The 13,268-nt window shown below is 36.8% G+C and overlaps 1 protein-coding gene across 12 annotated transcripts in view; it reads left to right on the forward strand.

Annotated features, from left to right (window-relative positions):
- Positions 1 to 1,348: 1,348 nt before the first annotated feature.
- The window catches only part of LOC139738674 (uncharacterized), a 100,437-nt gene continuing 88,517 nt past the window's right edge, over positions 1,349 to 13,268 (forward strand). For all 12 annotated transcript variants that reach the window (XM_071649286.1, XM_071649289.1, XM_071649293.1 and 9 more), the window contains exons 1-3: positions 1,349 to 1,821; positions 4,564 to 4,644; positions 11,880 to 12,422. In XM_071649286.1, coding sequence (XP_071505387.1) covers positions 4,626 to 4,644; positions 11,880 to 12,422 — 562 coding nt within the window. In that variant the 5' untranslated portion in view covers positions 1,349 to 1,821; positions 4,564 to 4,625. The remainder of the gene's footprint in view (positions 1,822 to 4,563; positions 4,645 to 11,879; positions 12,423 to 13,268) is intronic.

Here is a 13,268-nt window from a genome sequence, read left to right on the forward strand (position 1 = left end):
TTCACTTTTTTCTCCATATCTTGGAAATGGTTCAAGGTATCTCCATGGAACATAGTATATATGCATGTAGTGAGTGGCAGTGAATATCTAGGGAATTTTGGGTTCATGGGGTCAAAGGTCAGGGGTCAAAGGTCTATTTCCCTCATTCGTATGCAATGTATGCGGGGTTATTGTTTTTTAAAACTTGTTGCATGCATGTATAACCCATTAGGGATTCTCTGGGAAGTTTTTTTTCTTTTTGCCAAAAAAGGTCAAAGGTCAAAAGGTCAAAGATCAAGTGAAAGTGCTGAACTTTACTTCTTCCTCCATATCTCGGAAGCGGCTCAAGTTATCTTGAAACTTATATAGTACATGTTTATGCATGTTTTGCCTGACAGTTATTCTCTTGTGAATTTTAGGGTCAAAGGGCAAGGGTCAAAGGCCAGATGAAAATGGTAACAATTTACTATTCAATACAGAAATTGCACCTTTTCTCCATACCTTGAAAATTACTCAATGCATAAACTTATGAAAGGGTCAAAGTCAAGTAAAAGTCCTAAAATCCCCAAATACATGCTCTCCCATTCATCCAATTAAACATAGGTCAAGGAAGGTGAACATTCAACACATTTGTGACAAACATGTAATTTCAATATTTTGCCAATTTTGTGAAAATGTAATCACACTTTGTCTACATGTACTACCAGGTATATAGACCTATCAGGAGAATCACGCATTATGGCGGAGGCATACCAGTCGCCATAGCGACATTTCTAGTTTATCACAAGATAAATCTCCAGATAGAATAGAACGTGGTTTCGTATGCCTCACATTCCTGAAAACATGTTTGAAAATTTAAGCATTTTAGGAATATACCATGCAGACTCAAAACCGTGGTGAAACTCAGTGATTCACTCAAGGTTATGTCAACATTGGTTTTGAGGGTAACTATCAAATTTACGCGGGTTTAGAAGAGTGTTTCATCTTATTCATTGTTTGTTGTCAGTTCATACTTGAAAGAAAGAAAGAAAAAAAAGGACAGAAAGTAAGAAAGATAGAAAGAAGGAAGGAAAAAAGAAAGAAAGGAAGATGGATGGGTGCGTGAAGCGAGCGTTTTACACCAAGGCCAGGGAAGAGTGATCGCCCGTCTGAAGAATGCGACGCAGTCAACCCGGACTGCCCAGCGTTCTGTGGTCGCTTTTGAAATGCAATTAGGGAAAACCCCAGAAGTATAAGTTATGGAACTTTAGTGCGCGGATTGCCCACCGCGAGGTAAGTCCGTCAATGGATCGATGGCGGTTATTGTGTTTACTTCTGTCTCGTTATGCGTGCTAAACTCTTCAAAGCATTCGAAGTGATTGTACTGTGGTAAAAGTCATGTTAAGAGATCAATATGTGAGGATAGCAAGCAGTTGAAAATGACTAAAAAGTTGCATAAATTATGTGTTCCGTGTTGATATGACCTCTTATATTTGACCCCAAAACGAACCAGGAAGCAAGTAGTCAAAATTTTCACAGTGACTCAAAACATGTTCCGCAATGTCGGCAATCCACAGTGCGTTCGTCGCCTACTGGTAAGCAGCGGTGCACTATACTGACACGGACTGCACTGGGAAAAAGTTTCAGTTGTCTTGTGTAGGAAGTTGGTGGGGTCTAGCGCTTCTGTGCTACGGAGTCTCGCGATTCTCATTCGTGCCATTTTGATGTCTCGGAAATATATTTTTGTGATCAGGAGTGGACAAATAGTCATTTGATTATGGAGGATATAACGATGGAGAAATTCATTCGGTCGTGAAATACACGGATAAATCACAACACATCAGCCTTGGTACCGAAAGGAAGGTAAGTTTGTTCCACGTCCACTGTATATGCGATCAGCTGCCGCAACCAAACTATCGCAAACTTATCTACTTTGGAACGCACGACTATTTCACAGTTCCTGTAGTCTTCGATTCTAATATCTGAACGTGCAAGACAGTGTTCTGGCGTAGCGTCAGTAACATTTGATATGAAACTAAGATGTGAATTAAGGGAGCATATTTGTTAAAGTTGTGCACTTCAACAAGCCTGGTTGGGGCAAGTCTCTCACAATGAAAACATCAGTAAGTCATATTCACAGGAGTAAGTTTGTGGGTGCTTTGTTTAGTTTGAATGGGAAGAGAAAAAAAAACAACTAACACAAATGCAATGGTATCATATTTGTAAATAGATTTGTAATAACTAGTGTAAGGTAAAACAAAATGGAGATGTTTCATTAAAATTGGCCCCAGGATAATTTGTAAAGAAGATAGTTAAATTCTGAATTTTTTCATGAATTACTATCACTCACAGTATCAGTATGATAAGACTTTGATATGCCACTGGCTGGAGGCACTGCCAGATGATATGTCATCCATGATGTCCTCACAAAGTCTTGATCCCATCCAGTGCATTGATCTAGTGCATTTATACAAATCTTCACTTGAATTACTCTTTTGACATGACATGAAGTAAAAAAAAGGCAACAACAACAACAATGTACATCCTTCTCATCAACATTTTTGGCCAGCTTTTCAACCCCCCCCCCCCCAACTTTTGCAATAATTTTGTTCATAAACGATTGGGTTGGTTTGAATGATATGATGACATCATCTCAGCTTATCAAGCTTTTAATTAATCATACAGTTTAGTTTAGTTGTCATGGATTCATTGAGCAGTACATAAATTCATACATACAGTGTATAAGAACAACCATTTAGCTATATACACACATACTATTCATACATTTTTGTTATGTATATGCACATAATCACTGTAGAGTAATGCATATCCACACACATACTATTTATACATTATGTGCACATATAATTTCATACATTACATGCACACATACATGCATGCTATGGTAATGCATACATTCATACATCACAATCACATGCATTCTGAAGCCCCAAGGGCTTAAATGACGGCCCTTAGTGCCCCCACCCCCTGCTCCAATATGCTCATAGTGTGAAATTTGCTCAATACATCCCTTTATATTCCATCTATCATATACTCACATTTGACCATGTTTTTGCCTCAAACTTTTGTGATTGTGGGTCTTCTTAACCATAAAGTTGTAGTTTTGATGATGATTACTATTATTAGTAATGTATGTATTATTTTTCAAATACTAGTAATTAGTAGTACACATTGTAGTAATTGAAATGATATTCTTCAGTCTTTTTGCTTCGATTTAAAGCACCTTGAGCATTTAATTAAAGTGGAGAATGGCGCTATAGAAATTGTATGTATTATTATTATTATTATTAGTTACAATCTATTAGCAATAATTACAATGATAATGATAATATTGATAATTACAGTGACTGCCATGATGATAATGGTGATGAAATAATGATGGTAATAGATATAGTTCTGATGACTAGCCTATTTGTTTGCCGTTTATAGTGTATATGCTACGTGTTGGGGGGTACATATAATAATGCATTGCATATATTGCTACATTTTTGCAAGTGGTTAAACTTCTCGATGAGACCCACAGTGATGACTCTTCAAGAAATAATCCCCCCCCCCCCCTTCAAGATGTAATTTCCATCTTGGAAAAAATGGACATTGCACCTGTGTCATGTTTTGGTGTGTTGCTATTTTCGTGATTATCAATGATCCCCCCCCCCCCCCCCTCCGGTGGAATAAAACCACCGCAAACTGCAGCGTATAATATACATATGTACCATAGTGGACAAGATAGGAAGAGCTGTGTGTATGCAGGGAGGTCCCACCTCCCTGGTGTATGTTTGCCCTTTTATTGCAATTTTACAGTCAGTCAGGAATTATGTACAGATTGCAGAACATACTTTAAAAGAGCAATACCTGGAGACAGTCAAGTTTATGAATCCTCCTTTTTGTCATGGAGCGTGCAAATTTTGTACACTGGTAAAGGAGTATAAGTTTGGGAAGTCGGCAGTAAAATATGAAAACTCATACAGTAGTTTACAACACATAAGTAATGTTTGTCAAGGAAGGAGAAGAACAGGAACATTAAAAGAAGATGAAGTCAGAGAAATTATACGAAATCACAAATAGTGAACAAAGTCTCTGTAATTTGAATTACATTTTTGAAATAACATTGCATAAATATATTTGTGTCAATGTAGCATGCACATACTGTAAAAAGGGATATTTTCACTTGAGTAATTTTTTGCGCTTGGCTGGGTAAGATGAATTTCACATTATGCTTTTAACTCTGTGGAATCAGGACACGAACTACTAGAACAAATTGCGAGCAAAAATATTCAAGTGCTTTTATTTTCATGCTAGTTTCTGGTTGCGCGAAATGCACAAAAAATTTCAACACTGCGAAAATTTCAGTAAATCTTTATTTCATGATTACAGTTGTTGTGGACCCTTGTGGGTTTCTCGTACTGAGAACTTTTGTACCCTCTGGAATACAAAGGGAGATTGAAGCATTAAGATCTTTCAGATCAAACATTGTTGAATTCTCTCATGATTGATAATCAATGTAATTATCACAGGTGAACTAGGACTTTGACACCTAGTCAGTTACACTGAAGTGTGTATCCCTTTACCCCACTTACTGTACAGGGTTTGATCGGACTCATCCCACAGTTGGCACCATCAGAGTAGGACGAGGATACTGCAGCACGATGGCCATGCCTGGAGCAGGTAAAGATGTACTCAAGTCAACATGATGATTTCTATTGTGACAACATGATTTGGTTTATGATATAGTTACACCATGTACTATGACATTGTACTAGTAAACCCCCTGGGTGAAATGCATGCTTTGCTTTGTTTTATTCATTACTGTGGCATATGATTTCCAGTTACAGTTCATTATTCCAAAGTTTCATTATTCCAAAGGTTTGTTATTCTGAAGGTTCGTAATGTCTGATTAGAAAATTATATGAGGTTTGGTCATCCAAATTCCGAAAATAAATTAAGGTTTGTTATTCTGAAAATTCTCTAATCTGAAAATATAGTAAAAGCATTCGTTACTCCTGTGAGATTTGTAAGACCGATAATGAAATAATGTTTGTAATTCAAGGGTTTGTTAGTACACACCTTCTTTTCATTCCGTCTTCGGATTAACGAGTCTTCGGAATAACAATATCCATTTTCATTCTCTGATTAACGAACTTTTGGAATATAAAATCTGATTAATTATAAGAATTACGAACCTTTGGAATAATGCCACAAATATTCGGATAAATGAATCCTTTTCTATTTTTGGATATTTACAAACATTTAAGTATACAGAATTTGTTTGTTTCGGAATAACAAACCCTATTCATTTTCAAATGAATGAACCTTCAAAATGATGAACATAACCTGATTTTTCTATTTTTTAAAAATTCCTTATTACTCTAGCATCTGCTTTCTCTCATGTCACACCCTCATTGGTTGGTCTTTAATTTCTCTGGTCAACAAAGTGACCACTGAATATGAAACTGCAAATAATAAACTTTCAGCTAATCTTGTTCATTCATGCCTTTTAATAATCTGGAAGCTCAACACTCATAGATCATATAATCAGATCTCCTATTTTTTTTTTCGATTGCTATGAAAAGTCAAACTCTTTTAAACAGTACGTATAAGGATTGTGTATCTTATTTTAGTTGGAATGAGACAAATTCCCTTCTCAAGCAAATAGATTGCAAGACATACAGAGAATAAATACTGTATGAAAGCAAGATATTTGCCGAATCTTGGCTCTCACAAAATTCGCAAAATTAAAATGCACATGAACATTTGGGTTTTACGCTATAATTTATATTTGTAGTTAGATGCGTACTGTGCAAATCATTGTAATTAAAAATTTGATGAATCTTTTCAGAATGGCTATGCAAATAAGTCCATGTCCCGTGTCCATGTCAATGGCCCGTTAACAATCGTCCTGTCACTGTACAGGCATGCTAACCTGGAAACATTGAGCTGCACATTACTTGAATATGAGACCATTCTGAAGCAAATAATTTTCACACAACAATAGATATAATGTACTCTTAAATTGATCCCACAAGGATTGGAACAATCATCCTTCAACATTCCCGCTGATTCCCACTGATCAGTTACTAGCCATCCCCTTTAAGATTAGGAGATTTTTAAATCAATTAATTGACTTCTTAGAAATGTCCACTTCCTACCTCAGACCAGCAAAGACGGAAGTAGAATGCTTTAAGAAAAGGAGTGATATGATATTGAGACAAAATGAGAGATGCATACTCATAAGAATAATAGAAAGTGCGATTCGAAATATGTAAGTGGACACTTGTTTTGTGCAAGGGATTATATATTAATGTGAGAAATAAAGGGGTATTTGTTTACTCAATTCAGTTTTGATACACATACAGCAATCAGATTTACGGAATTACTAACGTAACTGGTTAGAATCACTTGCCGTGCGTATTTCCTTGTTATGATCGCAAACTTATGCAATCATCTTCTCTGTGGTTTGCTTTATTCTTGGATTTTAAAAAAAATCAAACGACAAAACAAGGATGTGTCAGTGGATGGGTCATCTCAGCTTCACTTTATTAAAACAACATCCTTTTTTCTAATGTGATCAGCGAAAGACAAAGTAAAGTGAGCGTATGTTTGTGTTGTTACTGGACACATCTGTAATTCTATCTGCACCAGGAACTAATTTCAGTTCTGATGACATGATGGTAATTCCCATACTCTGAAAGGGAACTCATTTCACGGAAAGGTTTCCAGTGATTTAATGTTAGTTGCAAGCAATTTCAACAGCAGCAGGCAGGAAACACTAATCAGTTGTGCATAGGGCCTACTGTAAAATCAGAAATATTTGCGGCAAGAAATTTTCACGAATTAGAGCTGATGACCTTTTTCACAAATTGCCACTGACAATCAATGCATGTAGTGCGGACAAGAACTGTCGCACGCGTTTTAATTTGGCGAATCTTGGTCCCTCACAAAATTCACAAAAATATCATGCATGCACAAATTTCTGGTGTTACTGCTGTTGCAATTCTGTAATTGTTGCACAACTTAAGTGTTGTTACAAGCATTCTTGTGAGACTGTCCCTAGATGTGAATAGTGACAGAAACTTAGAAAGCAACTACTTTTCCATTTCTTGATTTATTTCTTTTCAGCTTCTTTTTCCATTGTAGACAGTGGCTTCATAACTTTAAGCTTTACGCTTCTCTGTGTGTATGACATTAAGAGATTTTTCATAAAATGACATCATTGCATCAGAGTCTGTGAATGTTTAATCCTGATTAGCCCCAAATTATTTACCTTGTACACACTAAAAGATCCTGTGTGAGATATACAGTTTGAAATGGTATGGCTCTGTCAGGCAAGTCTTTAGACCAATGTTGGGATTGTTGGGGTAACTTTTTCACAAAAAAAAATTACATTAAAATTTTACATTAATGCTGTTGCACTTCAACCCATTAGTAACTGAACCACCTGAAATCTCCACTCTTAGAACTTCCTAAAATGCCCGAAACCACCTGTCCACTTTTTTGAATAGTTTTATACTTTACCATTTTTATTGTTTTCATATAGAATGTATAATTATGTAATTTGAAAGAGGTCAAAGGTCAACAAAAGTGTGTCAGAATTACTTCTGTGACACACCATTCTCTTGGTTTAAATTCTTAATAAGCTTTCAAACACAGTAATCTATAAAAGACAAAAAATAAACATGCAGTGAGCTATTTTACATAATGTAGAAAGTTGTCGAAATGAGAGTAATATTGCTGTACCCTCTAGGGAGCAATAAGCCATTATGTATGGAATCTTCAGTTGATAAAGGGTTAAGGAAAATAGGGATAAAGGAGGATAAAGAAAGTTGTAGAGTTGTTCTTTTTTTCATAATCGATGTTATTACAATGTATGTGCTGTTTTACAAGAATGTCAGTTGAGAAATTGTGAACAATATCCTAACAAAATACTAGATGAAATTGTCAAAAGCTGTAGAGATGTATGAGACCTGAGCAGGATGCAGGCCCAATCTTTGATTAAAAAAAAAAAAAATTAAATATGTTATAAAAATGTCTGAAGCAGTGAGGTATTTCAAATGTACAGATCTGTGCATGTGTATGGGGTTATGCACAGAGGGGTAATGCATATACTTTGGGTATTTTTAGCCGCCATCAAGGGGCTTAAAAGAGGAAGTAGATGTCTGATAGTTCTAGTCTTATTTCAAGACCCAGAGGTGAGGAATTTCAGGCAGAATGAATGGTGCCACTCCCCCAAAGTTCCAAAGCTGTTGGGCATGGATGATATAGTTTGAAGGGATTCTCAATACAGCTCCCTTCAATCATGATTTTCAAGCTGTCAACCCAACAGCCCATCTAAACAAAACCAAGCAAACTTTTAACACACAAATAAAACACTATTGCATTACAAAAAGTCTACAGGCGAACGGTGACAAACAAGATACTGAGCTATGACGTAGATCCGTCATTTGCATACCACCAATCACAGTGCCTTGAGCGTTAAAGAATAATACATATTAATGATGCAATCATGCACCGCAAATGCTACATTGAGCTAATGTATTAATGAAATCTAAATAGTAATAAAGACGCGCGCACCTATTGTCATGTCACGAATTTGCATAAGTGCTACGTCACGATCATGCGTTGACCCGATGCAACCTCATAAGGCCAATGACATTTAGCCAATCAGCGTAGCGTATTCAAGTGAGAAGCACGCAAGGACGCGCCATTGCTTTGGTGTATGAACATATTGGTGGGTTACTCACTCGGGGCTAAACTGACATGGTTTATGAATATTGAAAAGGTACCAATGGCGAAGTTTCACGAAATTCCTCCAAACTCAGTATAAATACACGTGAGTATTTGCTGCAACTCACTAGGCAGGTGCATTGTACAAAAACAAGAGGTATGGCAGTAAAATAACCCTTCCAAAATGGCCTTCAGGCTCACAGTTGGCACACTGCGCCGTCAATGTAAAATTTCGTGTTGTTGTAGAGCTGATTGCGTTTGAGTGAGAAATGATACCTAATTTTCAACTCGAAAGGTACCGTTGTAAAATTTTCACAAAACTCTACAAATGAGGTATGTAGAGCAAGTTTGAAATCTAGATTTTCATAAAAACCAGGTGCATTTAAGCAAAAAGACATATTCTGGGATGTATGAGTTCATAAAGTCAAGAGTCCATGTAAATGTCCTATACCGTTTGAAAATGCTCGTTTCCTATGGAGAATGTCACCGCACTTTTTGTAATGGAAAAAACAAATATGATCTATGTATTCAGGTATTACTAAACCTGTGTTCATTTTTTTTTTCTTAAAATGTGTCTATTGTATTTCTCTTAATCTGTGTTTTTGGTTAGTTTGGTTTTTATTGTCATGTATTCCTTTGACTCAAACTTGACTTTCATTATAATACTTTTGTCATGGTGGCAGCTATTCATAAAACTTATTCTTGCTGTCTCCACATTCTATCACATTTGTGTTTTCAATTTGAATTCATATATCTGTACCTTTGTCTGAATGTTTTTTATCTGTTTACATGAAATAAATATGAATTGAATTGAAATGAATAAGTGTACAAATGAACAGACTCTCTCAACTGTCAACATTGATTCTCTTCTAGGTGAGCAAGAGTTATCTAGACATAAGCTACCATAGGTACATGTATGACTACTATTGTGAGGCTTTTGGAATAGTCTACAAAACCCACCAAATGCATAGTGTGTACAATTCTTTTTAATTTATAATGCAAACCATAGTTGTTTTATAACCCTGCCAGTCCCATCACCTGAAAATACTGTTGATATTTTGCTAGTATGCTTGCCAGTAATGAGAGTTAAACTTTAAGAAATCCTGAAAATGTCAGCAGTCATCAAAGACTGGCAATGCAGGATTAAGCTTAAAGTCTATCAATACCCTGAAAATTTACTTTGTGACATGGAAGAGCATTGTTGTAGTAATGTTTTCTGAAAATATGCGAGTGTAAAGCTCTCTACGAGTAGAAATAATGACAAGAAGAATATTCCAAATTGCACAAAAAAGTGTATGCGTCTTGAATTTAGACTAGTCGACAGGTACTATCGAAAGGCGTTTATCGCACAGATTGGATATTTTCATGTGGATCTTTGTGTGTTGTATACTCACATAAAATTACTTTTGCTTCTGATTAGAACACTAAGAAATTCAGTAAATCACTAGTGTGGTCAACAGCTTCCAAACAGCCATTTATTTTAAGTTAATAAAATGTCATACACTTTATCATCATGTCATTGTTCAGTCTCACAGCTGAAGCAACAACTACATCTCAATTTGCTCTTTTGATTGAATTTAGCAGTGCAATAGGTCATAATCGTTTGATGTCTTCTGTTATAAAAGTTATGTGCCTACTAGTTTTCATGCAATTAAAACTATGTTATCATTTTTGTATCTTGTGCCATGTGCACAAAAGATCCCTACCATGCTGTGCTCAGTCCAGTGAACTCAGGTCTGTTAAAGAGACTACAACTTGTTGCTGTCAAAAGTTTCTTCTTTTTTTCCTTTTTTTTCAGTTTATAAAGATCTTTTTTCATAGCCCAAACCGGAGTTACTATTCCAGTTGGCTGCTGTGAACACTTTCTCAGCTTTGGCTGTTTTGCTGCAATGGCACAAAAAGTAGGGGAAGGTATGACTCGGTTGTGAGTCAGTCAGGGTTATTAAACAGAGCTTCTGACTGTAGAGAGCAATTGAATACGCTTCACGTAGACCTGTCCAACCCCTGCTTGAGATATATCATGTACTCTTTATGTTACATGTGTTACACCAGGGAGGTGGACTGTGATTAAAATTGTCATTGGTTTACCTGGTTGCCTGATTTGGCACCTTAAGATATACTCCATTTTCAAGTTTGGTCACTATAGGCAATAAAAGAAATTGACTACAATCGTAGAAGTCACAGATTTGGGGGTAAAAAATTATGCTAATGCTAGAAAACGCAATACTGTAATATTCTCTTTTTGTCCTATTTTTGTCTGCTTTTTACTTCGTACATTTAATATTTATAAAATAAAATGTACTCAGTAAAGGCAAGCAGAAAATGTTTTTTAATTTTAAGGTATTTGTGGCTGTAGTCTCTGCTCAAATTAATGAAATTCTTGGCCCAAGTTGTTTTTATTGCAACTGATAGACAAATTGCCGTACATCGATATATAAAAGCACCAGTCAAATTAATAAGTGTTGATAGTACTTTAGTAGACATGATAAAGAGGATAGAACCAATATATTGCATTTGCCTAATTTAGGGGATAGCAGTGTTCTTCATTTTTGACAGATTATGTAAACTATTTATCAAGATGAAGATGGTGGTGTCTGACCTCCTCAAAATATTACACTTAAAATAGATACTTTGAACTTCATATCCAAAGGATTGAGTGAATGTAACAAAATTAGTAGAACACGTCAGTGAAACTTTGAGAAAAAAATGAGACAGCTTGTTCAAATCCACAATTCCACATAATTTCTTCTTCTTTTTTTTTAAATACACATTTCCTTGAATCGGTACTGACGTATGTTCAGGGTAATATTATTTCCTCTGCCTTCTGAAAGAGCCAAGTCAGATGCTCTATCATTATGCAAAAAAGAATGAAAATTTGTTGAATTTTCTTTATATTTTCTGTGTATTGTTCTATGCTTGTGACATCACAAGCTGTAGTAGTCTCCTGATCCAGTGATAGAGGCACTGAAACTTTTGACTGGACTGTCAAATTTCCCTCAAAATTTCACTGTTCTACTGATACTGCTGCATTCATTCTATCCTTATATCTATGAAGGTGAACTTGTCCTTTAAGACACTATACAGAGATGCTTGCTCCATTCATAGCATTCAAATTTGAACTATTTTGTTATTGGTTATCCGTAGTATGACAGATTTCCCTCCTTTCTTCTTTGGCACAGACACGGTGTTCGACTTGACAATCCTTTACATGTCAGATGTCATCAACTGGTGCGAATACCTCTTCGATATCTTCAACCCCTTTGATGTCTACTTGCAGTCGGAGGAGATCACTGAGTTTCCCACGCACGAGAACACCATCCAAAACATTTGTAACTCGAGGGTACAGGTGCTTATCATTTCTCCCAAGTTTATCGAGACGGCCACGGCGCAGATCTCAGAGATCACTGGCCGGAACTCGGTGGTGGGGCTCCTGTGTGGTGTGGAGGAGAGTGAGCTGGTTCGGCTCAAGGATAGGATACCGGGATATGGTCACTGGCGCCTCGTGGATGCCAGAGATGGACCCCGCTGCATCACCGGCACCACCTTGGACGTAGTGGACGAAATGATCAAGCAGGCTGAAATGGCCGAGTATCACAGTCAGGGTGGAAACCCGGACTCAGACTTGTACCTGCCAATGGGCCCAGCTGGAGGCACCAACGATAGTGTGTACACTCCCATGGGTGGAAAGAAAGGTCACTATGTTCACATGGGAGGAGGTGGAGGTAAGCCGTTTCAATCTTTTTCTGTATTCTCAAGCCAAAATACACATCCTTATCATTTGTGTGTCCTCTGACATTGCCACATGTCATGCACAAGACCAATTTATTAAGCTGTTTTACAATTTGTTTTAACCCTTATGACAATATCAAATAGATATTATAGTCATACAAGTATGGGACTCCTGAAATCCCCCCCCCCCCAAAAAAAAAAAAGAAAACAGAGAAAATGAGAAGAAAATAGAGCAACAGGATTTGGAATTAATTAAAACTGTTTTGTTTTGTACTCCCTGACAGCTTTATTCTTGTCTTTTCTTTGCTTTGCCTGAAATGGTTTATCATAGCTGGGGTGACAGACCTTGTTATCTCGATTAATTTCAATGGTAAAAATCACTCTTGTGGATTAATTGTCCTAGCTGTCTTACCCCAAAATAAAGCTACCATGATATGTCAAAGGAAAAATGATCCCTTTTGTTAAAGTAATTTAGCTGTGGTGTTTTTTTTTTTTTGCTTTCCAAAATGCTAACGTTTGTGAGATATGAGGTTTTGTCGCCCGAACAGTAGTTACATTCACACGCTGTTCCAAAACTTTAAGTTTAGGTCAAAAACTCGCTATGATTAGCTTGCAGTTCAGCGGCGTGTGGATGCACTCGAAAGTTAGCAATCTTTAAGTTTAGTCAATGATTAGAACCACAAGATATCTTAGGGTTTACGCTCTATCCACGAGCTGTGGGGGGGGGGGGGGTCCCCACTCGTAGTTTCACTCTGTGTGGACACAATAATCAAGGGGCTTGTGAGTTAGCGTGAGCCTCGCTTCTCGTTCGCTTCTGGGTCAACCTCCAGTTGTGCTAT

The sequence above is a fragment of the Diadema antillarum genome, unplaced genomic scaffold, assembly GCF_040938485.1.
Source record: "Diadema antillarum isolate AM-2024a unplaced genomic scaffold, OU_Dant_1.0 seq00000764_RagTag, whole genome shotgun sequence".
Lineage (NCBI taxonomy): Eukaryota > Metazoa > Echinodermata > Echinoidea > Diadematoida > Diadematidae > Diadema > Diadema antillarum.